The sequence below is a fragment of the Cherax quadricarinatus genome, unplaced genomic scaffold (assembly GCF_038502225.1).
Source record: "Cherax quadricarinatus isolate ZL_2023a unplaced genomic scaffold, ASM3850222v1 Contig3549, whole genome shotgun sequence".
NCBI classification, from domain to species: Eukaryota; Metazoa; Arthropoda; class Malacostraca; order Decapoda; family Parastacidae; genus Cherax; species Cherax quadricarinatus.
In genome coordinates this window covers 371-28,323 of record NW_027198575.1, presented here as the reverse complement: position 1 = coordinate 28,323, position 27,953 = coordinate 371, and the positions used below count along the sequence as shown (strand labels likewise).

The window sequence follows — 27,953 nt, the reverse complement described above, 5'->3', positions numbered from 1 at the left end:
TATGTAGTGTCATCTGCAAATAGTGTGGGTTTGAGTAATTGCGAAGCATTTGGAAGGTCATTTATGTATAGGAGAAAGAGAAGAGGGCCAAGGACACTTCCCTGTGGGACACCAACTGTAATTGGTTGCGCAGAAGAGTTTGCCCCATTTGCGTACACATATTGGCTTCTGTTGCTGAGGTATGACTTGAGGTAGTTGAGGGAGTGCCCTCTTATACCATAGTGTGACAATTTTACGTGGAGCAAGTCATGGTCAACTGTATCAAAAGCTTTACGTAAGTCAATGAAGATCCCCAGTGGGACTTCTTTTTTCTCTATTGCAGTGTATATATGTTCTAGCATGTGTATAATAGCATCATTAGTATTTTTATTAGGCCTGAATCCAAATTGGCAGGGGTTGAGTATGTTTTGGGAGATAAGGTAGGAGTAGATTCGTTTATGAATTAATTTTTCGAAGATTTTTGAGAGAGGGTGTAAGTTGGATATTGGCCTATAGTTATTCAACTCTGTTTGGTCTCCTCCTTTGTGGATCGGGGTGACCCTTGCTATTTTGAGTACTGTAGGGAAGGTGGAGGATTCAATGGATTTGTTAAAGAGTGTTGCAATGATTGGTGATAGCACTTGTGACACTTTTTTGTATATAAAGGGTGGTAAGGTATTTAAATCTCCTGCCTTGTTTTTTAGTGCGTTGATAATAAGGGAGACTTCGTATGGGTTAGTCGGAGCTAGGAACAGTGTGTTCGGGTAGTTGCCGGTGAGGTAGTCATTTGGTGGGGTATCTGAGCTTGGGATTTTATTGGCAAGGTTTTGTCCTATAGTGGAGAAGAAATCATTGAGTCTGTTTGCTGTTTCTGTTGGTGGGAGTTGGGGTTCATCTGATTTTGCTAATTTTATTTCGCTATTTCGTGATATCTTTTTTGTTCCCAGAATTTCTGATAGGGTTTTCCAGGTCTTTTTTATATCACCTCGTAAGTTGGATAATCTGTTCTCATAATACAATTTTTTTGCCCTTCTTATCAGGCTGGTTAGGATTGACGAGTAACGTTTTGTTTGGTCTCTGGTTATGTGACCCATTCTGTACTGTTTTTCATATTGGTGTTTTGTATTTATGGATTTGAGAATGCTGGGTGTTAGCCAGGGACTGTTCAGTCTCTTTGCTGTCATCTGTTTAGTTTTTTTAGGGCAGTGCTTGTTATAGAGGTATTGGGTTTTTTTTAGAAAATTATTAATACATTCGTCAATATCTGTATAGGTTTCTAGCTCAGTGTGCCAATCAATGTTTGCTATTGCTGTTGTGAAGTTATTAATGGCTGCCTCATTGTGAAGTCTGAAGGTGACTTTAGTAGTGTCTTGGGGTAGTTTACCAAGAGTTGTTATGAGGAAAGTAGGGTAGTGGTCTGTGGTATTATCTGTAATTATGCCTGATTTTAAAGGGGATATGGTGTTGGTCCAGATGTGGTCAAGTAGGGAAACACTAGTCTCTGTAACTCTTGTAGGTTTTGTTACTGTTGGTAGTAACATACAGTTACTCATTGTGTTTGTGAATTCAGTAACGTGTGGGTCCTGGTCTTGCAGGAGATTTATATTGAAGTCACCTGAGAGTAGTAAGTGATCTTTGTTCATGCGTGCATCAGTTATCATACTTCCTAGATTTTGACTAAATTGGCTAATGTTTGACTGTGGAACTCTGTAGATGTTTATCAATGTGAGAGGTTTTTGTAGGTACTACTTGGATTTGAATTTAGCAATTATATATTCCCCATGTTCATCCCTTGTGCAAGTATTAGTGATACATTCTAGTTGGTCTGAGTAGTATATGGCTGTGCCACCCCCTTGTTGGTCTGGCCTACAGTTGTGTATGGCTGTGTAACCAGGAATGGCATAGACATCTGTACTATCAGGCTTTAGCCAGGTTTCAGTTAGTGTAATGATGGACATATTGGCATGTAAGGAATTTAGTAATGCTATGAGGTCATCGTAATGCTTGCTTAAAGATCTGATATTGTAGTTAAAGATAGTTATGTTGTTGTTGGCACTGAGAAGTGCCTTTGATTGTTCTGCAGTGTAGTAATTACAGTAACTGTTTGATTCATTTAAGTCATTAAATAAGAGGTTGGTATCAGGATCAATGCTTGTAATCATAAGATTTGTAGTGAATCTATAGTTTGAATTAAGTATAAAACAAAGTAAATAGTCTTAAGCTAAAAAATAGCACCTGAATTATTTAACAAATGTAAAATAATGAGCTAAGGGACTAATACAAATAAAGTGATGATCAAATAGTGGAGCTTGGGAATATGATAGTAGGTAGTACTATAAAGGTAATTTTTTAAAGTTAGAATTATAGTATAAAATTATAATATAAAAGGGACTAATATAGGTTGTGGTGAACAATAAAGTGGTAATCAAATAAATGAGCTTTGGAATATAATGGCAAAATTGTGAACTTATTCTACTTTAGCACCTGAGAATAGCACCTTGATTATTTTAACAATTGTGGATATATAAACTAGGATAGTTATATAAAGCTAAAATAAAGGAGAAAATATATAAGGGACTAAAATTAAGTAATGGTAAGCAAAGTTAAATGGACAGATGGTAGGAATTATAATATAAACTTATAATATAAAAATACAATTTGAAATGGTACTTGCAATTGCACTAGAGTCTGGTATAGGTTGTTGACAAGATCAAGATTATAACTATAGATTTAAATTGACAAAATAAAATTCACAATTAAAGTACCAAAAGAATAATAGTAAAAAATCACAATGGTAATGTCTTGGTTATAATATGATAGTAAGATGGTAGACAGGTACCCAGGTACACAGGTACAAAGGATAATACAAAGGTTGGGGTTGAATATAAAAACTTGAAAATTTGGCGTCGATCTATTACCCTGAACTTCTAATGCTGTCATTATGCTCAGGATCGATGTGATGAGGTGAACATTATCCTGTGGTTGAGGATGGGAGAGGGCATTGATTGCAGAGGTGGAATCAACATGTATGACAGGTCGGAGTCGATGTCGTAGGGCATGTGACAATGCCTGCTGAATCGCCACCAGCTCAGCTTGAAGGATCGTGCAGTGGTCAGGGAGTCGCCAGCCTTGTGTGTGATCATTGTGGTACAGTCCAGCTGCTGCTCTCTTCCTCTCAGGGTCGACAGAACCATCTGTGAAATACACTGCACATGTGCCTCCCTCTGCCAGTGCCATGCTTGTCTCAGCATGATTGCTGAGGGTGTCTTGACTGCAGAGACACTTAGAGATCCTCATTAAAGATAACCAAATTTTGCACACGTGTCTAATTTATTAACTTGTTGATTCTCTGAACCATTCATCTACATACCTACTTACTGCTAAGTGAATAGTGACAATAGGTTTAAGGTGACAAACACCCAGGTGAACAGGGACAGCAGATTTAAGGTGACTAACACCCAGGTACCTACTTACTGCTAAGTGAACAGTGACAGCAGGTGTGAGGTGACTAACACCTAGGTACCTACTTACTGCTAGGTGAACAGGAACAGCAGGTATAAGGTGACTATGCTAGGTGAACAGGGATATCAAGTGTAACGAAATATGTTACCAGAAATGCTCAGCATAACAAGGAACTTTCTATATAGTAGTATGTCATTGATGTCAACTATGGTCTGTATAAGTTGTATCATGTACTGGTAGAAATAGAGATTATTGTTACTGTAATGTGTCCACTCATCAAGGAATCGAACACTGGTCCTCCAGTGTGTTAGCCGAGGCCGCTGCCAACTGAGCCACGAGGATACATCCCTCACACCCCCTATAAACCACACATTCTTCTCCACTAACACAACGGTTAATTTCCAGAGTTACAGAGGCGAGATGATTGTGGAGGTGTTGCTGTTAGTGTTCCTGGCTCTCCTTGCTGTCTATTTCTTCCACAAACCTGCTAAAAATCTTCCTCCAGGTATGTATACATGATGCTTAGCATATATACACCCAAGGTGGAGTTGAATGATAGCTCTAGGCCTTTTGTGTTAGTCAACACATCATCAGGAGCTTGCAATGTTATCTCTAGGCCTTTCATGTTGCAATCAACACATCATCAAGAGCTTGCAATGTTAGCTATAGGCCTTTCGTGTTGCAATCAGCACATCATCAGGAGCCTGCAATGTTGCAGAAGTAGGAAGGAAGACCAAGTGTGTATGTACTGAAAATTATATTTCATAGGTATGTGCTTCTAGGTAGGTGATCATTACGACATAATAGGGAGTGTAACTACATTGTGGGTGCAACCAGTGATACTGTATTAGGAGTCAGTAGATGCAGATAGTTTGTTTTTGTAGCACATCTTTCAAATAAAGAATATATGAGTGTATAAGGTCAGGTGGTGAGGCTCATGACTGGAACCTTCGTGGCATGTGCTTACGTACAGTACCCATGTAGCGTTGGTACCTTAAGCTTGAGAAGAAATTGATGCTAGTAGCAGATTGTTATGTTGTAGTGGGTTTTTTAAGTGTGTATAAAAGTTTTTCCTCCATGGTTATAACTGTGAACATAACTTTTAAAGGGGTGGAGGGGTAAGCCAGCGGAAGGCCTCGGTCAGATAACCAAAAGCTCCAACAGTAGGTCATCATCTAAGACCAGCGTCAGGAAACACCTGTTTCCTGACGAATTTTACCTAACCTAACCTCCATGATTTACAGTGTTACCAGTCACGTTATATTAAATTTGCATTGTACTATAGGCTTGTACTTGTATTTAAAATATTATTGAAGAATGAGTCATGAATTAGACACATGTGCAACATCTGGGTATATTTAAAAATACCCAGATGTTACACATGTGTCTAATTCTTTAAAAAATATGTTGGTTTAAAAATTAGACACTAGCCTACCAGTACATTGAAAATTTATTCGAGAAATTGGAGACAAGTCTTCAAATGATATTAAAGTTAATTCATCTAGGCTTTATAGATAATCTGAAACTTTTACAATAGGCCTATGTTGAATTTCATTCCTAGAAATTGTTTTGATCATAGTAGTGTGGGTTATGAATTTTTCCAGCCACGATATTATAGGCCACTTAAGAATGGTTCCAGACATTATATTGTAGGCCACTTAAGAATGGTTCTAGACACGATATTGTAGGCCACTTAAGAATGGTTCCAGACACGATATTGTAGGCCACTTAAGAATGGTTCCAGCCACGATATTGTAGGCCACTTAAGAATGGTTCCAGACACGATATTGTAGGCCACTTAAGAATGGTTCCAGCCACGATATTGTGGACCAGTTAAGCTGTATAATCCTCCGGGTTTAGCGCTTCCCCCTTGATTATAATAATAATAATGTGGACCAGTTAAGAATGGTTCCAGGCACGATATTTTAAGTCACTTAAGAATGGTTCCAGACACGATATTGTAGCCCACTTAAGAATGATTCCAGTCACGATATTATAGGCCAGTGAAGAATTGTACCAGACACGATATTGTAGGCCAGTCAAGAATTGTTCCAGACACGATATTGTAGGCCACTTAAGAATGGTTCCAGACACGATATTGTGGGCCAGTTAAGAATGGTTCCAGACACGATATTGTAGGCCACTTAAGAATGGTTCCAGTCACGATATTATAAGCCAGTCAAGAATTGTCCCAGACACGATATTGTAGGCCAGTCAAGAATTGTTCCAGCCACGATATTGTAGGCCAGTCAAGAATTGTTCCAGCCACGATATTGTAGGCCAGTTTAGAATGGTTCCAGCCACGTTCTTTGATTTCTATTGTTCTGCACTAGTACATGTACAATGTATCTGTAATAATATCACAGTAAACAGGTGATATCAAAATACGTTAAATAACCATAGTGAAAAATAGTGCAATTCTAATCACTTTCGTGATTTCTCACATTATCAAGGAATAGTAGAATATATATGTGTATAATATATGTCTTTCAGGACCCTTCAGTTTACCTATCATTGGGAACCTAAAACTTGTTATGGTCGCAGAGGACGTTCGTAAACTCCGTAAGACATATGGGGACATCTTTAAGTGAGTACGCAGTTTCATGTTTATGTAATACAGTATGTGTTAAGATTTGTTGGGATTTTAAGGGGGCAGTCAGGCAATGAATTTTTTTGGGGGGTGAGGGAGGTTTACTGTCCGATTTTCCTCCAGTTTTGGTGCACAAGACAAAGTGTTTTCACTCTTTCTTGAAAAGACTGAAAAATGACTGATTTACTGAAAATGCCCTTGCGGGGCGATTTATTCCTTTATGGGACGACGTAAGGTTGTTTGGACACTTGGTGCCGAGAGAACAATGCTAATACGAATTTTCTTCGGGACCTTTCCTCTAAATAACTTATCTTTATTTCACAAAAAAATAAAGTTTGTTCTTGGAATGTTGCAAAAAATCTGCCCTTTACTCCCACATAAATCCCAAAATATTTGGAATATTTCCAAAATGTGCCATCAGAAATTAGAGAAATCATTATTCTACAATTTCTGTGAATATTATTCCATTTAACTAAGTAATAAAGGAAGAAATAGGTACATTAGGTGAATAAGTTACTTCCGAGATATTGGCCTGGAACGCCGGTCGGCCCACCGTCTCGAAAAAAAAAAAATCGCGAAAATCGCGTTTGTTTGGGTGTATTTCTTAGTAAACTGATGTTCTAGTGCAGTTATCCTCTTCAAAACACCGTTTTCTCTTACTCAAAGACGACATGGAGAGGAGTAACTAATTTATATCGAAATATTCCCGATGGTCTCGAGCCATATTATGGCCTATTTTATTCAGTCTAGAGTATATAACATGTTTGTATGTTATTTATAGTGTTTATTAAATCATGTTAGATAAATTCTGATAGATAAATAAGCCGTATAGTGTATATATAAGTTGATATAAGCGTAATAATGAAGTGATTTCTCCTGGCACTCTGGATCGAGAATACTGCCCATTGTTCCCAGATGGTTCCTGTTTGGCTGGCATTCTACGGAAAAGCTCCGCCTATTCTTATATGATGCCAAATAGTCAGTTATTATATTAGAAAGAGTAATGCAAGAAAAAGCTATAAAAAAAACAAGGAAAAAATTCCAAAAAATATATGGGCTGTGAGCAGACGCGCTACCCATATCGCTGTCACCATACCTGATATAAATGACTATAATTTCCTGTAGAAACGTCGTAGAAGATTGATTCTTGTACCATTGGGTTGCCAAAGAGTTATGCTATTTTTCTGTTTTATAAATATTTATAAATAACTCAATTTCCATAATTTTTCGATTGTTTTTGAGTTTTTTGAGAGCGCGCGGAGAATTGCCTGACTGCACCCAGAGGATTAGCCACCCAAGGTAACCTGGAAAGTCAGTGCGTCATTGAGGACTGTCTTATTTCCATTGTGGTCCTTTAATCTTGTCCCCCAGGATGCCACCCACACCAGTCCACTAACACCCAGGTATGTACCTACTTACTGCTAGATGAGCAGAAACAGCAGGTATAAGGAAACATGCACAACGCTTCCACCCGTGCCGGGGATTGAACCACAGACACTGGCTTGATGAATAAGACAGCTAGAATAAAATCCACAGACTTATCAGAGCTGAATTTTACCCCCGTTAGTTGTTCAGACCAAAAAAAATATTAACTTTTCTAGGTTATCCTAGGTAATTTACACTGATAATTGTACTCGTGTGTACCAAAGCCAGAGCGAATTTGCTATGAAATTAATACTAATGAAGCCTAATCCCGCCCTGGATTGTATACCATTGTTATATTCAAACACAACCTTGTCCACGAAAGTTGCCTCATTGCAGAGTGAGAGCTGGATGTGTAGATATGACTTTCATCTGTGACTTTAAACTGGTGAAAGAAGCTTTTTCCAAGATAGAATGTACTGATCGTCCCCACTGGGAGCCCTTTCATTTCCTTACTGATGGAAAGGAATCAGGTTTGTAACTTGCTTGTTTATACATTACTGTCTCCTTCCATTTATTTATTTATTTATTTATTTATTTATTTATTTATTTCCAATTTGTGAATTAGATACACGTAAGCAAGACTTTGTTGAGACAACGTCATATGGAGAAACATATGACGATGTTTCGGTCTGACTTGGACTATTTACAAGTCACACTAACACACGAGGGTGAAGGAGACAGTATATATAGGAGAGAGAAACAGGGACGGTACAAAGAGAGGAAGGAAGAATGAAGTGGAAAAGTAACAGTAGAGGTAATGCTGGTAGTGAAAATTGTAGTAGTAGTAGTAGTAGTAGTAAGTAGGGGAGAAGTGGAAGACGTGTGACTAGTCACTGTGGTGAAACATTTCCTCAGTAAATATCCTCATCAGTGCACACACCTTTTATCTACACCTTATCGCTATCACCTTACCAATGTATATGATATATTTTTAGATGAGCGGAGGGGTAAGCCAGTAGAAGGCCTCGGTCAGAAGACCAAGAGTAAATTTATTTGGGCACAGGTACACATACTCAATTATGATGTATACAGTGACACTAGCCTTCACAATGCAACATTGTATTATTCTCTCTGCAACTCAAGTGTAATATTGACCAGTGATTGTATTCTCCCTACAACCAGGCGTGATAATGACTAATGGACAACATTGGCAGAATGCACGAAGGTTCTTGCTACGTAATCTGAGGGACCTGGGGATGGGAAAATCTTATCTGGAGGTTCCCATACAGGAGGAGGCACAGATGCTGGTCAATGATTTCCGGAAATATGATGGCAAGGCAGTTCCTCTGCCCAACTCTATTAACATAGCAGTTCTCAATGTTATCTGGCAACTTGTGGCAAGTAGGTTTAATGATTTTTTTTTTCATAATTTATATTCCTTTCTAAGGTGAGGTGGGTTGAAGTTGGGGAAAGGCTCATGATTTTAAGTATTGGAGTCACTCTCCTCTCCGGATTGAATCTGATTGTATAAACCCCCTACGGGTTTTATGCAATAGGGAAGTTTATTTAAGTACAGGTACACATAAGTACAATTACACAATTTTAGATGTGTAGAATTATCATACAAAGTCAAAGTGACTTATTTGCATCAGGATATTTACACTAATAAGTGTGTATCTCTCAGTGAGGATACCTGGAGTATACCTGGAGGGTATATATACAGTACACTGACCCCTCAGAGGAGGTTCCTTGATGCTGGTGAGGGGTTCTTGATCTAGGAAATTAGATCTGTGCTCCAGTTTCCTGAATTAAGCCTGAATACCTTCCATCCCCCCACAGGCACTATATAATCCCTATGGGTTTAGCACTCCCCTATGATTATAATAATAAAAGCACACTGACAGAAGTATGTCTTCCATTGTATACACACTGAGTGTTCACCTCAATCACTGTTTAAGGCATTAACATATTCATAATTAGTGGTGACATCTTGTCTTAATGACTCGATGCAATTCAGTGTAAAAATCAAAATTTGTTTATTGGACCTGAATAAAAAGAGACTTAAATAAGCTTTAAACCTAATTGCACAATGACCCATGTAGGTTCAGAGCTTTTTTTTTATTATAATTTGAGCCTAATAGCCCAGCATCTGCACCTAGGCCTATACAGCTCAAGGCATCACAGCCCTTACAGTCAATAACAACACAACGACTCCCTTCAACAGTCGCCCTATAAACCAACAACAACAAGTGGGATGTATTTCTCTTACAATATAACATTACCCAGGACTGAGAGGATGTTATATTCATGGGAGAGCAGTAAAACCGTGGGGGTCATACAGCACCAAGGGGTAATCATAGCCAATCAGGTTCGATCCAAGGAAGGGGAGAACAGGTCCAGGTCCTTCACTCCTAAGTTTATTTAGACACAGGTACACGTAAGTACAATTATTACTTATAATAATCATATATAATAGTAGCGAACCCTATATATAAGGAGAGTAAAATTTCACAAGTGCAACTAATGTGACATTTTATTGTGGCAATGTTTCGCTCTCCAGGAGCTTTATCAAGCTGTTATAAACAATACATGGACACAGAGAGGAATTGACAAGGTGGACAAAGACAGGATGTTCCAGAGATTGGACACAGCAACAAGGGGACACAGTTGGAAGTTGAAGACACAGATGAATCACAGGGATGTTAGGAAGTATTTCTTCAGCCACAGAGTACTCAGGAAGTAGAATAGTTTGGGACGAGATGTAGTGGAGGCAGGATCCATACATAGCTTTAAGCAGAGGTATGATAAAGCTCACGGTTCAGGGAGAGTGACCTAGTAGCGACCAGTGAAGAGGTGGGGCCAGGAGCTTGGACTCAACCCCTGCAACCTCAACTAGGTGAGTACAGAGGACTTCTGCGTCAGCCTTCGTCGGGTGTGGACTTCTCTCTCTCGCCTGAGTATCAGTGACAAATTTCCCCCTTCTCTCTGGGACACTTGTCATCTATTTTGCCTGCTGGGCACTCTACAGGAGGGGCACCTGTTCATCGGCTTACTTTAGCCAGTTCCACTTTTTTTCCGTTCTGCGGAAAATTCTTTAACGGTCTTTGGTGGGCAGCTGATTACTGAACTCAGGTGGGAGTGTGGGCATCCCTCTCTGCTGGGGCTTGGGAAGGGGGTCCACCGAATTTAATTGGAAGCTTCAAGTCTTAAGGAAACACGTCCTAATGTTTCCACCCATACTGGGGATCGAACCACGGACCTCAATGTGTGAGCTGAGTACACTACCAATCAAGCTATGGAACACCTTGTAGCTGTTGCCTGTGTTATAGACAAAGTCAGATGATGTACCACAAAATCTTGCAAACTTAACAGAAACTGTGGAACAAGACACTTATGTACAGGTCAGGACATTTAATAATAATAATAATAATAATAATAAAATCATATTTTATTTCAGCATGATACAATGGTAGTACAAAAGAGAATGACTGACAGGTGTATATGCCAAAAGCCCCTGTATATGCAGAGCATTTCGGGCAAACTTAACACTAACTTATCAATCAATCAAGTTTATTCTCTATAAGGATTACAATGTGGGATTTACAGATTTTGGATATTGTGTGGTTTATATGTTTTAAAATACTAATTACAGAGGGGGCCACTAGGGCACCTAGCATGGCTAGGCATTTCGGGAAGACTTAGATTAATTCTAAACTCTAAATTATTAGAGATTATGGTATTAAGGCTAAGTGACTACATTATGGTTTGTGAGTTTAGCAATGTGAATGCTTTTGTTTTGGCACAATACATAGTGTCTATATTGGAGTATCATAGGCAAACTTATGGCTAGTTAGGATTCATTATTTTAAGATTTAGATTCGTATTTCTGTGTTTATAGTCAATGGGTGAGTGAGTGTAATTGTGAACCACCAGGTGGTTATCGTGTAGTTAGTTGTCGGGGTGTATCAGGGAGATGAGATGTTTTCTAACCAGTTTTGAAAGTGATGAATGTGTCTGCAGTTCTAGAGTTTTCAGGTAGGGTGTTCCAGATTTTAGGGCCTTTGACACACATTGAATTTTTGTAAAGGTTTAGTCGGACACGGGGAATGTCATAGAGATGTTTGCGTCTGGTGTTATGCCTGTGGGTCTTGTCACAACTATCAAGAAAGCATTTTAGGTCAAGGTTAATATTGGAATTTAAGGTCCTGTAGATATAGATTGCACAGTAGTAAGTGTGGATTTACTGAACAGAGAGTAAGTTTAGATGTATGAAGAGTAGGGGAGGGTGTTGCCAGGGATGGGATTTAGTGATTTTTCTTACTGCGGCTTTTTGTTGGGTTATTATTATTAAGATTAAGAGGGCAGTACTAGTACTGAGGAAGCCACATTGCCTATAATAAATGTCCTGAGCTGTACATAAGTGTCTTTTTCCACATCTTGTCAGTATCAACATACCAATTCTCACCACAGAAATTCACTTTCGTGGCCTCACTGACAGAGATCAAAACTGAGCTTAGTAACATTATAACGTGTGTAAGATAAGAAATTTATACAGAAAGTAGATAGGGAACTGTATAATACATAAAGAGTTCCAAGTTACTTTCATGTATGAATACTGTATGCTCCTACATGATGTATGAATTCATGGGCTTTAATGCAGAATTGAATTATGTGTAATTAGTATTATTTCTTTAGCTCAATGGTCTGTAACAATTGATTCACTCCTAAGTATCATTTTATTGCTAAGTAACAATGGCAGCAGATATTTTGAGTCGAATATGTTCAAGTCCATGTGAGAATTAGAATTCAAGTTTATTTTCACATGATACATTACAAATACAGGAATGGGCAAGTGAATGTAGATCTACACTTGGACATTTTAAAGGTTATGCCTAACATAATACAACAAGGGCAATAAACAATACATGTGTGTTTTTAGTGAAGTCTTCGTCTCTTAGTGACCTTGGTAGGCCACTGGTATCATATTTAACTCTTTCAGGGTCAAGAGGCCAAATTTCAAAGTGTGCACCAGTGTCCAAGAATTTTCAAAAAATATTTTTTTATTATTTTTCTTATGAAATGGTAGAGAACCTTTTTCTGAAGGTAATAAAACAAAAAGTAAAAAATTTGATGGAAAATTGACGAAATTATGCTCTCGCGAATTTTGATGTGTCAGCGATATTTACACATCGGCTATTTTGCCAAATTTGACTCCCATTTTAGGCCAATTACATTATTCCAGTCAACCAAATTCTTAGCTATTTCACTAGTATTACTTCTATTCTATCGATTGAGCACAAGAATTCACCAAGTCAACTGTTTTAACTACAAAATAAAGTGATCAGAAATTGGTAATTTGGCCAATTTAATGCAAAGTTCAAAATACTCCATTTTCAAAATAGGGTCCAGAATAAACAATGCAGACATTCCTGGCACTAAACTAACATTTCTTCTGTTCATAAGTTATGTTTTCAGACTTTACTAATGAATTCTATTTTGATTTTTTTATTCACATAATGAATTTTTATTCAGACCAAAAAATAGAAGATTTACTATTATACAATATTGTAATAATTGCATAAATAATATCACCACATTTGTGAACATATATTAGACCTACCAGCAGGTGTGTATTAGACGTGTGAGGTCATTTGTTTACTCTTGAACATCGGCAAAAATTTAACATTTCCATTACTTTGAGCTCAATTTCAAGCCATTTCCAGTACTAAAACCAATCAAGATCATCTCTATTTCTGTAATATATCTTCCATTCTATCAAATGAGACCAAGAAATTGCAAATACAACTATAAAAAACATACAAAAAACACTGCAAAGTCACTGTTTTAATAAAAAATTACGGTCTCAGTTTTTTCTCTCATTATGCACTATGTGGTGCAGGATTTGTTTTATGTAGTGCACACATACCACATAGATGTATTCTCTCATATCTAGGCCAAAATTTACCACTCACAGTTTATCAGAGTGAGCTGAGCTCATGACATAGATCTATGGTTTGGACCCTCAATGTAAAGCCATAGATCTACGGCATGGACCCTGAAAGGGTTAAAAATGCAGCAAAAAATATCTTGTTTGTAATAATATTCTCTGTTTTCCTGAGGTTTTAAGTGGTTAATCAAATTTTAATTGTACACACTTTATTTCTAATCTTATGTTATTTGTTTCCTTAGGTCGTCGCTATGAGCTGGATGACAAGGACATCACTTCCTTTATTGCACTCATAAAATCCTTTCAAGAAGACATGAATCCTTTTCTTCCAATCTTCTTTCCTATACTAAATTATTTCCCAAGATTTCTCACAGGAAAGCTTCTTAAACTTGATTTATTAGACAAGGTTAAACAGAATGCCTTGAGACTCATGGGGGTAAGTCTGGACAGCACTTTAAAGGAGGGGTTTGGGATATTGGCAGTTTGGAGGGATATGTTGTGTATCTTTATATGTTTATGCTTCTAGACTGTTGTATTCTGAGCACCTCTGCAAAAACAGTGATAATGTGCGAGTGTGGTGAAAGTGTTGAATGATGATGAAAGTATTTTCTTTTTGGGGATTTTCTTTCTTTTTTGGGTCACCCTGCCTCGGTGGGAGACGGCCGACTTGTTGAAAAAAAAAAAAAAAAAAAAAAAAAATGGGTATTAAGTCACATATGTAGAATAAGCTTTTATCAGGTATGTTTAGCTCAGGATAAAGCAAAATTAAGTTCCTTTAAAAAAAAATCTGCATATTTTCTATATGTAAATGAGTTGTTTGTTTTAGAGAACAATTCAGTATTACAGTAGTTGTTATGATTCACAAATGGGTAGTTTGCAAACTGCAAAATGTTCACATGTGACACTTTGCAGTTTCTTTTGCACTTATAAATTAATTTAGAGTATCAGACTCTCCATGCATCTGGGAAAAGTGTCTGGAAGAGTTTCATTTTAGTGCCCTAAATTGTTAGACTTTGTCTACATATATAAAATAATGTATATTGTCTTTGTCCATCTGAACTTAAACTTTGCTGTGCATCATCTACCAACAAGAATTACCATTCATTTTTTCAAATATACATTACTTTACAGCACTCAAATTGTTCATGTACATAGAGTACTATTTGCATCATTCTCAACTAGTGGACAACACTTAACAACAACATGGTAAAAAGAGGCAAGACATATAGAGCAAATTCTTATTTGTAAACTATAATTGGCTTTAGGAAGAGCGTTTTAAAGATCTACTTAGCCTGGAACATCATGTGTTTATGATGCACAAATAACCCGCACATAGCAGAAAGAAGCTTATGATGATGTTTCAGTCCAACTTTGGACCATTAACTTGACACAATGATGTTAATGGTCTAAGTTAGTCCAAAACATCATCATAAGTTTCCCTCGATGTGTATTGTTCCAGTCATGGTATTGAGACTTTCAATTCTTTATGTTTACATTGGTTTGCTCTCCGTATAGTGTCTTTTAACCATCTTTCCAACTGGCCAAATTAGGTTTGGTTTTTGGGCTTGCTTAAAGTAATTTCAGATGTATTGCATAGACCATTTGACACAAACAACTGAGTACAGTAGTCCCCCCCTTATCCACGGGGGGTTACATTCCAAGACCTTCCTTGGATACCCGAAACCATGGAGAGCAGCAAACTCAATACTATATAAGTCGTATTCTGTTTACTCGCATACCTATGATAAAGTTTAATTCATATATTATGCACAATAAGTGTGAATTGCTCATTACTCTAAAATTTGTTCACGATTGCAGCCATGTATACACGTAAGTAACCATTCTTACAGTATTCATTACCTTTGTAACTTGTGAATTCATTACCTTGTACCTAGTTCAGCCATCAAAACTTTGGAGCCCGGTCCCTGGACCCATTGTGCACCTCTGTAATCTGTAAATACCTTTGTAACTTGTCATGATTGTGACTAGACCTACCTGGAGTTCATTACCTTTGTAAATTGTGAGTTCATTACCTTTGTAAATTGTGAATTCATTACCTCTGTAACTTGCTCAGCTATCAAAACTTTGAGGCCCAGTCCCTGGACCCATTATGTACCTCCCCCACTGGATGGGTATGGGGTGCATAATAAACATATTAAACTAACTAAAAGTGGAGAATTGGCAGTTCTTTACTGCCAATTGTCCATTTATTGTGGGAAGCACTTCAGGGCTTCTCGTAGTCTTCGAAGAAGTTCCAACATCACTACTTTTTCACTTTGAGGCCATTTTTAAGCAAAATTAAGGGTTATTTTTGGGCCACGGTAAACCGTGAATAACTGAAACCGCAGATACCAGTCCCGTGGACACAGGGTCCTACTGTAATTCAGTTCCTTTCATAATTTTTTTTTCCAGGGTATTATAGAGTCTCACAAAGCCAAATTGGACCCCAGCAATCCACGTGACATCATCGATGAATATCTTCTCGAGATGAACAAGAAAAGTGACATTGCTTCATTTTTCAGTGGTATGTATAGCCGAGGAGGATTCCAACTCTGGTGACTTAGCACTTTCATATTTACCTTCAATCCATATTTTTCATGTGATGATGTGAGAGTTATGTGCCGTTCTAGCTTCTCTTCAATTGCAGTTGTACATTTATTTTGAAAAAGACTACAGGTCCTCCATCACAAATCCATCATCATTGGGACCTGTAGTGTGCCAGATTACTGAGTTTGCCGGATTACAGAGTGGTTAGGTTAGAATACACTTAATAAAATTAACCAACTTGACTTACACAAAGTTCATTGAACATCGACAAAAATCGAACATTTCTGCTACTTTGAGCTCAATTTCAAGGTACTTTTCGTCATTATTATCACACTGGCCGATTCCCACCAAGGCAGGGTGGCCCGAAAAAGAAAAACTTTCACCATCATTCACTCCATCACTGTCTTGCCAGAAGGGTGCTTCACACTACAGTTTTTAAACTGCAACATTAACACCCCTCCTTCAGAGTGCAGGCACTGTACTTCCCATCTCCAGGACTCAAGTCCGGCCTGCCGGTTTCCCTGAATCCCTTCATAAATGTTACTTTGCTCACACTCCAACAGCACGTCAAGTATTAAAAACCATTTGTCTCCATTCACTCCTATCAAACACGCTCATGCATGCCTGCTGGAAGTCCAAGCCCCTCGCACACAAAACCTCCTTTACCCCCTCCCTCCAACCTTTCCTAGGCCGACCCCTACCCCGCCTTCCTTCCACTACAGACTGATACACTCTTGAAGTCATTCTGTTTCGCTCCATTCTCTCTACATGTCCGAACCACCTCAACAACCCTTCCTCAGCCCTCTGGACAACAGTTTTGGTAATCCCGCACCTCCTCCTAACTTCCAAACTACGAATTCTCTGCATTATATTCACACCACACATTGCCCTCAGACATGACATCTCCACTGCCTCCAGCCTTCTCCTCGCTGCAACATTCATCACCCACGCTTCACACCCATATAAGAGCGTTGGTAAAACTATACTCTCATACATTCCCCTCTTTGCCTCCAAGGACAAAGTTCTTTGTCTCCACAGACTCCTAAGTGCACCACTCACTCTTTTTCCCTCATCAATTCTATGATTCACCTCATCTTTCATAGACCCATCCGCTGACACGTCCACTCCCAAATATCTGAATACGTTCACCTCCTCCATACTCTCTCCCTCCAATCTGATATTCAATCTTTCATCACCTAATCTTTTTGTTATCCTCATAACCTTACTCTTTCCTGTATTCACCTTTAATTTTCTTCTTTTGCACACCCTACCAAATTCATCCACCAATCTCTGCAACTTCTCTTCAGAATCTCCCAAGAGCACAGTGTCATCAGCAAAGAGCAGCTGTGACAACTCCCACTTTGTGTGTGATTCTTTATCTTTTAACTCCACGCCTCTTGCCAAGACCCTCGCATTTACTTCTCTTACAACCCCATCTATAAATATATTAAACAACCACGGTGACATCACACATCCTTGTCTAAGGCCTACTTTTACTGGGAAAAAATTTCCCTCTTTCCTACATACTCTAACTTGAGCCTCACTATCCTCGTAAAAACTCTTCACTGCTTTCAGTAACCTACCTCCTACACCATACACTTGCAACATCTGCCACATTGCCCCCCTATCCACCCTGTCATACGCCTTTTCCAAATCCATAAATGCCACAAAGACCTCTTTAGCCTTATCTAAATACTGTTCACTTATATGTTTCACTGTAAACACCTGGTCCACACACCCCCTACCTTTCCTAAAGCCTCCTTGTTCATCTGCTATCCTATTCTCTGTCTTACTCTTAATTCTTTCAATTATAACTCTACCATACACTTTACCAGGTACACTCAACAGACTTATCCCCCTATAATTTTTGCACTCTCTTTTATCCCCTTTGCCTTTATACAAAGGAACTATGCATGCTCTCTGCCAATCCCTAGGTACCTTACCCTCTTCCATACATTTATTAAATAATTGCACCAACCACTCCAAAACTATATCCCCACCTGCTTTTAACATTTCTATCTTTATCCCATCAATCCCGGCTGCCTTACCCCCTTTCATTTTACCTACTGCCTCACGAACTTCCCCCACACTCACAACTGGCTCTTCCTCACTCCTACAAGATGTTATTCCTCCTTGCCCTATACACGAAATCACAGCTTCCCTATTTTCATCAACATTTAACAATTCCTCAAAATATTCCCTCCATCTTCCCAATACCTCTAACTCTCCATTTAATAACTCTCCTCTCCTATTTTTAACTGACAAATCCATTTGTTCTCTAGGCTTTCTTAACTTGTTAATCTCACTCCAAAACTTTTTCTTATTTTCAACAAAATTTGTTGATAACATCTCACCCACTCTCTCATTTGCTCTCTTTTTACATTGCTTCACCACTCTCTTAACCTCTCTCTTTTTCTCCATATACTCTTCCCTCCTTGCATCACTTCTACTTTGTAAAAACTTCTCATATGCTAACTTTTTCTCCCTACTATTATTATTATTATTATTATTATTATTATTATTATTATTATTATTATCTGGAACAAGTTTGTGTATGTAGATACAGTGCGTAATGTTTTATTTGACCGTGGGCTTAGTAAAGCGTGGTTCCTCGAGGATGTGACTTATGTGAAGGCTTTTAATCCAAGAACCTAGAGCTACCCTTCCATTCACTGAATAAAATCGGACTAGTATCTCCAACTTCCCAGTCGTTTTATAAATCCTATGAGATTATTGCTTGAATACTGTAATAATAATAATAATAATAATAATAATAATGCACCTTTACTTGTTCTTCATAATATATGAACACCCTACTTAATAATTTTTGCCCCATCTTTGTTATTTAGTGTATGTCTCCATTTAAAAATACAGCCTCTCCTCAGTTAATGACGGAGTTGTGTTCCTAAGACCATGTCGGTAAACGAATTTGTCGCTAAGTGAGGAGCATACTATAATGATAGTGGATTTGTGTCAACTATCTTTGATATTGTTTTAATGTCACCTTTGCACCATTTATAACATTTCTGATGTATGTATTGTTAAATGTTGATATAGTAGTGTACTGTATATTGTAATAGACAGAATAGAGGAAATCAGCTCTCATATACATTATTTAGGCATGCATGCTGGTCAGAGCCCGTTGTACATCCGAGGCGTTGGTAAACGAATACGTCTCTAAGCAAGGAGAGGCTGTAATATAAATGTCTCCCCTAAATTATTTTCTCTTGTATGCATTCTATTTTTAAGAGGTTGGTCATGCTAGAAAGGTAAGATCACCCATAAAAGAAAACACATTCACCATTATTCATTTTCTAAATGCTTTTCCAAAAGTGTGCAGACAAGGACTCCAAGACTCTATGTAAATACAGGGATCCCAATGGATATAAGTCAGTTTGTTTGGCTTTTTTTGGGTTATCCTAGGTAATTTACACTTTGTATGATGGATGTATTTATATGTACTTCTGCCAAAATAAACTTACTTAATGAAATTCAAATATGTCATCAAACTGCAGGGATTCCCATCCATTTAAGATAGTAAGTTGTTTGACAGCAACTAAAAAGGGATGATACTATCATCCTGACACAGTAGTCTGGAACAAAAACCTGTTAAATCTTTTGCATTCTACCTGAATTGCTCATTTTTTCTTGCAGTCTCGTGAATATTTAAGATAATTAATCTCACAAACTTCTACCTACCTTCAGTTTCCTTACATTCATCACTTTTCTTTCTTGTGTTTTTCAATACTTCTTATTCAGGGACTATTTTCTTTCGAGTTCAGTAGACCTGATATAAACCAGGCTGGAGGACTGATGATGCACGGGATCATTAACACATATAAACCAGGCCGGAGGACTGATGATCCACGGGATCATTAACACATATAAACCAGGCCGGAGGACTGATGATCCACGGGATCATTAACACATATAAACCAGGCCGGAGGACTGACGATCCACGGGATCATTAACACATATAAACCAGGCCGGAGGACTGATGATCCACGGGATCATTAACACATATAAACCAGGCCGGAGGACTGATGATCCACGGGATCATTAACACATATAAACCAGGCCGGAGGACTGATGATCCACGGGATCATTAACACATATAAACCAGGCCGGAGGACTGATGATCCACGGGATCATTAACACATATAAACCAGGCCGGAGGACTGATGATCCACGGGATCATTAACACACACAAACCAGGCCGGAGGACTGATGATCCACGGGATCATTAACACACACAAACCAGGCTGGAGGACTGATGATCCACGGGATCATTAACACACACAAACCAGGCCGGAGGACTGATGATCCACGGGATCATTAACACATATAAACCAGGCCGGAGGACTGATGATCCACGGGATCATTAACACACACAAACCAGGCCGGAGGACTGATGATCAACGGGATCATTAACACACACAAACCAGGCCGGAGGACTGATGATCCACGGGATCATTAACACACACAAACCAGGCCGGAGGACTGATGATCAACGGGATCATTAACACACACAAACCAGGCCGGAGGACTGATGATCAACGGGATCATTAACACACACAAACCAGGCCGGAGGACTGATGATCAACGGGATCATTAACACACACAAACCAGGCTGGAGGACTGATGATCAACGGGATCATTAACACACACAAACCAGGCCGGAGGACTGATGATCAACGGGATCATTAACACACACAAACCAGGCCGGAGGACTGATGATCAACGGGATCATTAACACACACAAACCAGGCCGGAGGACTGATGATCAACGGGATCATTAACACACACAAACCAGGCCGGAGGACTGATGATCAACGGGATCATTAACACACACAAACCAGGCCGGAGGACTGATGATCAACGGGATCATTAACACACACAAACCAGGCTGGAGGACTGATGATCAACGGGATCATTAACACACACAAACCAGGCCGGAGGACTGATGATCAACGGGATCATTAACACACACAAACCAGGCCGGAGGACTGATGATCAACGGGATCATTAACACACACAAACCAGGCCGGAGGACTGATGATCAACGGGATCATTAACACACACAAACCAGGCTGGAGGACTGATGATCAACGGGATCATTAACACACACAAACCAGGCCGGAGGACTGATGATCAACGGGATCATTAACACACACAAACCAGGCTGGAGGACTGATGATCAACGGGATCATTAACACACACAAACCAGGCTGGAGGACTGATGATCAACGGGATCATTAACACACACAAACCAGGCCGGAGGACTGATGATCAACGGGATCATTAACACACACAAACCAGGCTGGAGGACTGATGATCAACGGGATCATTAACACACACAAACCAGGCCGGAGGACTGATGATCAACGGGATCATTAACACACACAAACCAGGCTGGAGGACTGATGATCAACGGGATCATTAACACACACAAACCAGGCCGGAGGACTGATGATCAACGGGATCATTAACACACACAAACCAGGCCGGAGGACTGATGATCAACGGGATCATTAACACACACAAACCAGGCCGGAGGACTGATGATCCACGGGATCATTAACACACACAAACCAGGCCGGAGGACTGATGATCAACGGGATCATTAACACACACAAACCAGGCTGGAGGACTGATGATCAACGGGATCATTAACACACACAAACCAGGCTGGAGGACTGATGATCAACGGGATCATTAACACACACAAACCAGGCTGGAGGACTGATGATCAACGGGATCATTAACACACACAAACCAGGCCGGAGGACTGATGATCAACGGGATCATTAACACACACAAACCAGGCCGGAGGACTGATGATCAACGGGATCATTAACACACACAAACCAGGCCGGAGGACTGATGATCAACGGGATCATTAACACACACAAACCAGGCCGGAGGACTGATGATCAACGGGATCATTAACACACACAAACCAGGCTGGAGGACTGATGATCAACGGGATCATTAACACACACAAACCAGGCTGGAGGACTGATGATCAACGGGATCATTAACACACACAAACCAGGCCGGAGGACTGATGATCAACGGGATCATTAACACACACAAACCAGGCTGGAGGACTGATGATCAACGGGATCATTAACACACACAAACCAGGCCGGAGGACTGATGATCAACGGGATCATTAACACACACAAACCAGGCTGGAGGACTGATGATCAACGGGATCATTAACACACACAAACCAGGCTGGAGGACTGATGATCAACGGGATCATTAACACACACAAACCAGGCCGGAGGACTGATGATCCACGGGATCATTAACACACACAAACCAGGCTGGAGGACTGATGATCAACGGGATCATTAACACACACAAACCAGGCTGGAGGACTGATGATCAACGGGATCATTAACACACACAAACCAGGCTGGAGGACTGATGATCAACGGGATCATTAACACAAAATCTGGCTACCCAAGTTTGAGCCTCTCGTCCACCTTTCTGTGTATTCATGGACAGTTGTTCATTACAACTTAAACTGAGTTCACATAACATTACCTTAATCAGGCATCTTCTCACATTTTAACCCGTAAACGGTCCAAGCAGATCTACGTTCACATGTGTAGCGCTACAAAAGTAGATCTAAGTTTTTTTTACACATTTTCAAATGTAGAAAAACAAAAAGATCTACCTTTTTTACATACTTTTAAATGTTGAAAAAACATATATACACCTTCCATCCGACTTACGACCGAGTTCAGTTCCGAGAAACCGGTCGTAAGTCGAAATGGTCGTAAGTTGAACTTTACTACTGAATATCAATAAAACATTTTTGTAATGACTTTATTTTATTGTTTTATTTTGGTATTTCATGTTTTACTTTTTTATGCTGTTAGTACTGAATTTTATACTGTAAGGTTTAGGATAAACACTGTGTACAACACAAATACAGTGGACCCCCGGTTAACGATATTTTTTCATTCCAGAAGTATGTTCAGGTGCCAGTACTGACCGAATTTGTTCCCATAAGAAATATTGTGAAGTAGATTAGTCCATTTCAGACCCCCAAACATACACGTACAAATGCACTTACATAAATACACTTACATAATTGGTCGCATTCGGAGGTAATCGTTATGCGGGGGTCCACTGTAGTTGTTTATTTCCCAGAAATTTGGCATAAAAAACACGGTCGTAAGTCGAGTGGTCGTAAGTCGAGCAGGTCGTAAGTTGGATGGTAGGTGTATACGTTTGGACCGTTTACGGGTTAAAAGTTAATTTAGGCAGAACTTAATGTTATAGTTTCCCCTATAACCAGCAACAATTTTTTTTTAACCCTTAAACTATCCAAACAGATCTATGTTCACATGTGTAGTGCTACAAAAGCAAATCTACATTTTTTTTTTACATATTTTCAAATATAACAAAAAGAGCGTAGATCAAAGTTTTTTTTTTACACGTTTTCAAATGTAAAAAGCAAAAATAAAAAGATCTACATTTTTTTACATACTTTCAAATGTTGAAAAAACGTAGATCTACGTTTGGACAGTTTAAGGGTTAAAACACACCAGCCATCTCCCACTGAGGCAGGGTGACCTGAAAGAGAAGAAACACTTTCATCATCACTCACTCCACTGCTGTCTTGCCAGAGATGTGTCTACACTACAGTGCAAACACTGCAACATATCTCCACTCCTCCTTCAGAGTGTAGGCATTGTACTTACCTCCTCCAGGACTCAAGTCCAGCTAACCAGTTTCCCTGAATACCTTCATAAATGTTACCTTGCTCACACTCCAACAGCACATCAACTCAGACAAAAATAATTTACTTCACTCACTCCTAACACACTGATTTATATCTACACATTTATAAATGTTTCTTTTCTTTTTCTGTTGGAGTATGAGCAGGATAATATTTTGTGAAGGGATTCGGGGAAACTGGTTAGCCGGACTTGAGTGTTGGAAATGGGAAGTACAATGCCTGCACTTTAAAGGAGGGGTTTGGGATATTGGCAGTTTGGTGGTAATTCTAAACAATCATATCTGAGCACAGCTGCAAAGACAGTGATTATGTATGAGTGATGGTGAGTGTTGAATGATGATGAAAGTATTTAATTTCTTTTTGGGTCACCCTGCCTCAGTGGGAAATGGCCGAAATGTTAAAAAAAAAAAAATTATAAATGTACAAAATAACTCCTGAATCTTATTGTACATTGTTAACTTCAAGGCTTTATTAAAATTCTGTCTTTTTTACACTCCCTTGTTGATAAAGTAATTAATTTTTGAAGGGTTAATTTAGGAAATGTTATTATCTCTTGTAATTTTTATCTTTGTCACAATAATGAAATCTTTACAAACTTAATTTCACACATTTCTTTCATCAGAACTGGATCTGATAAGAAACATATTTGACTTGTTCTCTGCGGGATTTGACACCACTTCTAACATGCTACGCTGGATGTGTTTATACATGGCTGCCTACCCAGATGTTCAGAAGAGTGTGCAGAAAGAGATTGATGATGCAGTTCCCAGAGACAGGTTGCCATCACAACAGGAGAAGCCACAGTAGGTAGACATTTAATAGTATACAGTAAGTCCTTGACTTACAAATACAGTGGTACCTCGGGATATGAACAGCTCAAGACTCAAACAATTATGTAAGTGTATATATGTAATTGCTTTTTTAAGTGTATTTTTGGGGGGTCTGAAATGGATTAATTTAATTTACATTATTCCTTATTGGAACAAATTTGTTCGGTATTGGCACTCGAGCAGCCTTCTGGAACGAAATAAGTTCGTATCCCGAGGTACCGCTGTATGTTGAGAATCTTCTGTTTTGTGTATAATATCATTATTAGTATATCATTATTGTTCAATCAGTCAATCATTTTAAGAAAAAGAGGATAAATAAGTATACAAGATATGATGTAGGGCAAAATGACAGTAGTTTGTTGGATTATGTATTGGTAGATGAAAGACTGTTGAGTAGACTTCAGGATGTACATGTTTATAGAGGGGCCACAGATATATCAGATCACTTTCTAGTTGTAGCTACACTGAGAGTAAAAGGTAGATGGGATACAAGGAGAATAGAAGCATCAGGGAAGAGAGAGGTGAAGGTTTATAAACTAAAAGAGGAGGCAGTTAAGGTAAGACATAAACAACTATTGAAGGATAGATGGGCTAATGAGAGCATAGGCAATGGGGTCGAAGATGTATGGGGTAGGTTTAAAAATGTAGTGTTAGAGTGTTCAGCAGAAGTTTGTGGTTACAGGAAAGTGGGTGCAGGAGGGAAGAGGAGCGATTGGTGGAATGATGATGTAAAGAGAGTAGTAAGGGAGAAAAAGTTAGCATATGAGAAGTTTTTACAAAGTAGAAGTGATGCAAGGAGGGAAGAGTATATGGAGAAAAAGAGAGAGGTTAAGAGAGTGGTGAAGCAATGTAAAAAGAGAGCAAATGAGAGAGTGGGTGATATGTTATCAACAAATTTTGTTGAAAATAAGAAAAAGTTTTGGAGTGAGATTAACAAGTTAAGGAAGCCTAGAGAACAAATGGATTTGTCAGTTAAAAATAGGAGAGGAGAGTTATTAAATGGAAATTAGAGGTATTGGGAAGATGGAGGGAATATTTTGAGGAATTGTTAAATGTTGATGAAGATAGGGAAGCTGTGATTTCGTGTATAGGGCAAGGAGGAATAACATCTTGTAGGAGTGAGGAAGAGCCAGTTGTGAGTGTGGGGGAAGTTCGTGAGGCAGTAGGTAAAATGAAAGGGGGTAAGGCAGCCGGGATTGATGGGATAAAGATAGAAATGTTAAAAGCAGGTGGGGATATAGTTTTGTAGTGGTTGGTGCTATTATTTAATAAATGTATGGAAGAGGGTAAGGTACCTAGGGATTGGCAGAGAGCATGCATAGTTCCTTTGTATAAAGGCAAAGGGGACAAAAGAGAGTGCAAAAATTATAGGGGGATAAGTCTGTTGAGTATACCTGGTAAAGTGTATGGTAGAGTTATTATTGAAAGAATTAAGAGTAAGATGGAGAATAGGATAGCAGATGAACAAGGAGGCTTTAGGAAAGGTAGGGGGTGTGTGGACCAGGTGTTTCCAGTGAAACATATAAGTGAACAGTATTTAGATAAGGCTAAAGAGGTTTTTGTGGCATTTATGGATTTGGAAAAGGCGTATGACAGGGTGGATAGGGGGGCAGTGTGGTAGATGTTGCAGGTATATGGTATAGGTGGTAGGTTACTGAAAGCAGTGAAGAGTTTTTACGAGGATAGTGAGGCTCAGGTTACAGTATGTAGGAAAGAGGGAGATTATTTCCCAGTAAAAGTAGGCCTTGGACAAGGATGTGTGTTGTCACCGTGGTTGTTTAATATATTTATAAATGGGGTTGTAAGAGAAGTAAATGCGAGGGTCTTGGCAAGAGGCGTGGAGTTAAAAGATAAACAATCACACATAAAGTGGGAGTTGTCACAGTTGCTCTTTGCTGATGACACTGGGTGATTCTGAAGAGAAGTTGCAGAGGTTGGTGGATGAATTTGGTAGGGTATGTAAAAGAAGAAAATTAAAAGTGAATACAGGAAAGAGTAAGAGAATAACAAAAAGATTAGGTGATGAAAAATTGGATATTAGTTTGGAGGGAGAGAGTATGGAGGAGGTGAATGTATTCAGATATTTGGGAGTGGACGTGTCAGCAGATGGGTCTATGAAAGACGCATAGCTTACGGAGGAAGAATTCTGTTCCACTTCTACATGGAGATACGAGGAAATAAACAAGAATAAGAACTAGAAAGAAAATAGAAGAAAACCCAGAGGGGTGTGTATATATATGCTTGTACATGTATGTGTAGTGTGACCTAAGTGTAAGTAGAAGTAGCAAGAAAAAGCACCAGCAATCCTACTATCATGTAAAACAATTACAGGCTTTCATTTTACATTCACTTGGCAGGACGGTAGTACCTCCCTGGGCGGCTGCTCTCTACCAACCTACTACCTAGCAGCAATTAAAATAACACCTGCAAATAATTGCCATTATAGTCTTCAGTTATGCTTAATTTGCCTGAAGTACTCCACATAATAATAAAAAAGGGCACAATACCGTGATTGGAATGATACACAAATAACCCGCACATAGAAGAGAGGAGCTTTCTTCATGCACAATTAAGTGTCACTCATCTCTGTACAAACATTGTATCATGTTGAAATAAATTTTGTTCCTAACTTTTGTCATGAAATAAATATATGAACATGTACATGTACTTGTAGAAATAAAGATTCTTCTTCTTCTTCTTTCAGCAAACTGGCCATATCCCACCAAGGCTGGGTGGCCCAAAAGGAAAAACAAAAGTTTCTCTTTTTAAATTTAGTAATATAGTATACAGGAGAAGGGGTCACTAGCCCCTTGCTCCCATTATTATTTTTTATTATTCATTGTTATTATTATTCAGTGTTTCTGAGGTAAACTTTTAAACTGCAGACTGCAGTACTTGGAGGCTGTGATCCATGAAGTTCTTCGCATGTCTTCCCTCATTCCATTCAGCGTCAGTCATTTTGTAACACAAGATATAGAGCTTGGAGGTTATGTCTTACCCAAGGTTAGTGTGCAGTCAGTTTTGTGCTTTCTAACAAATCCACAAATTAAAAATATTTTTTAGACAAACAGTTTCATTTCTTTCTGAAGTATACAAAATGTAGTTTACATGTACAGGCGGCTAAAAGGGAAAGCAGAACAGAATCCTTCCTTTGTAAGCCATGCGTGTCGTAAGAGGAGACTAACATGCTGGGAGCAAAGGGCCTAGTAACCCCTTCTCTTGTATAGTTACTGAAGGTAAAAAAGAAACTTAATGAAGGCATTTTTTTTTTTTTGGGGAGGGGCACTCTGCCTCAGTGGGAGATGGCCAGTGCTCTACAAAAAACTATACTGGAGGGGCCTCACTTATACAGCAGGTTAGGTTCCAGGCTACTGCTGTGAATAAAAAATCACTGTAAAGTGAAACAGCCTTCTTTCACTTTCAAATGCTCAGAACTGAACCTGTTTGTAAGAAGAGAAGTATCTGTTGTGAATA

General features: G+C 38.9%; 1 protein-coding gene across 1 annotated transcript; it reads left to right on the top strand.

Moving 5' to 3' along the window:
- Nucleotides 1-83: 83 nt before the first annotated feature.
- Nucleotides 84-27,482, top strand: LOC128704994 (cytochrome P450 2L1; the record flags this gene model as incomplete). Its single annotated transcript, XM_070081659.1, is given in 9 exon segments — nucleotides 84-179; nucleotides 3,847-3,946; nucleotides 5,935-6,028; nucleotides 7,793-7,926; nucleotides 8,579-8,797; nucleotides 13,586-13,779; nucleotides 15,756-15,867; nucleotides 24,272-24,452; nucleotides 27,365-27,482. Coding segments are annotated over 8 exon segments (1,137 nt in total), but the record flags the coding sequence as incomplete, so codon positions are not given.
- Nucleotides 27,483-27,953: the final 471 nt, after the last annotated feature.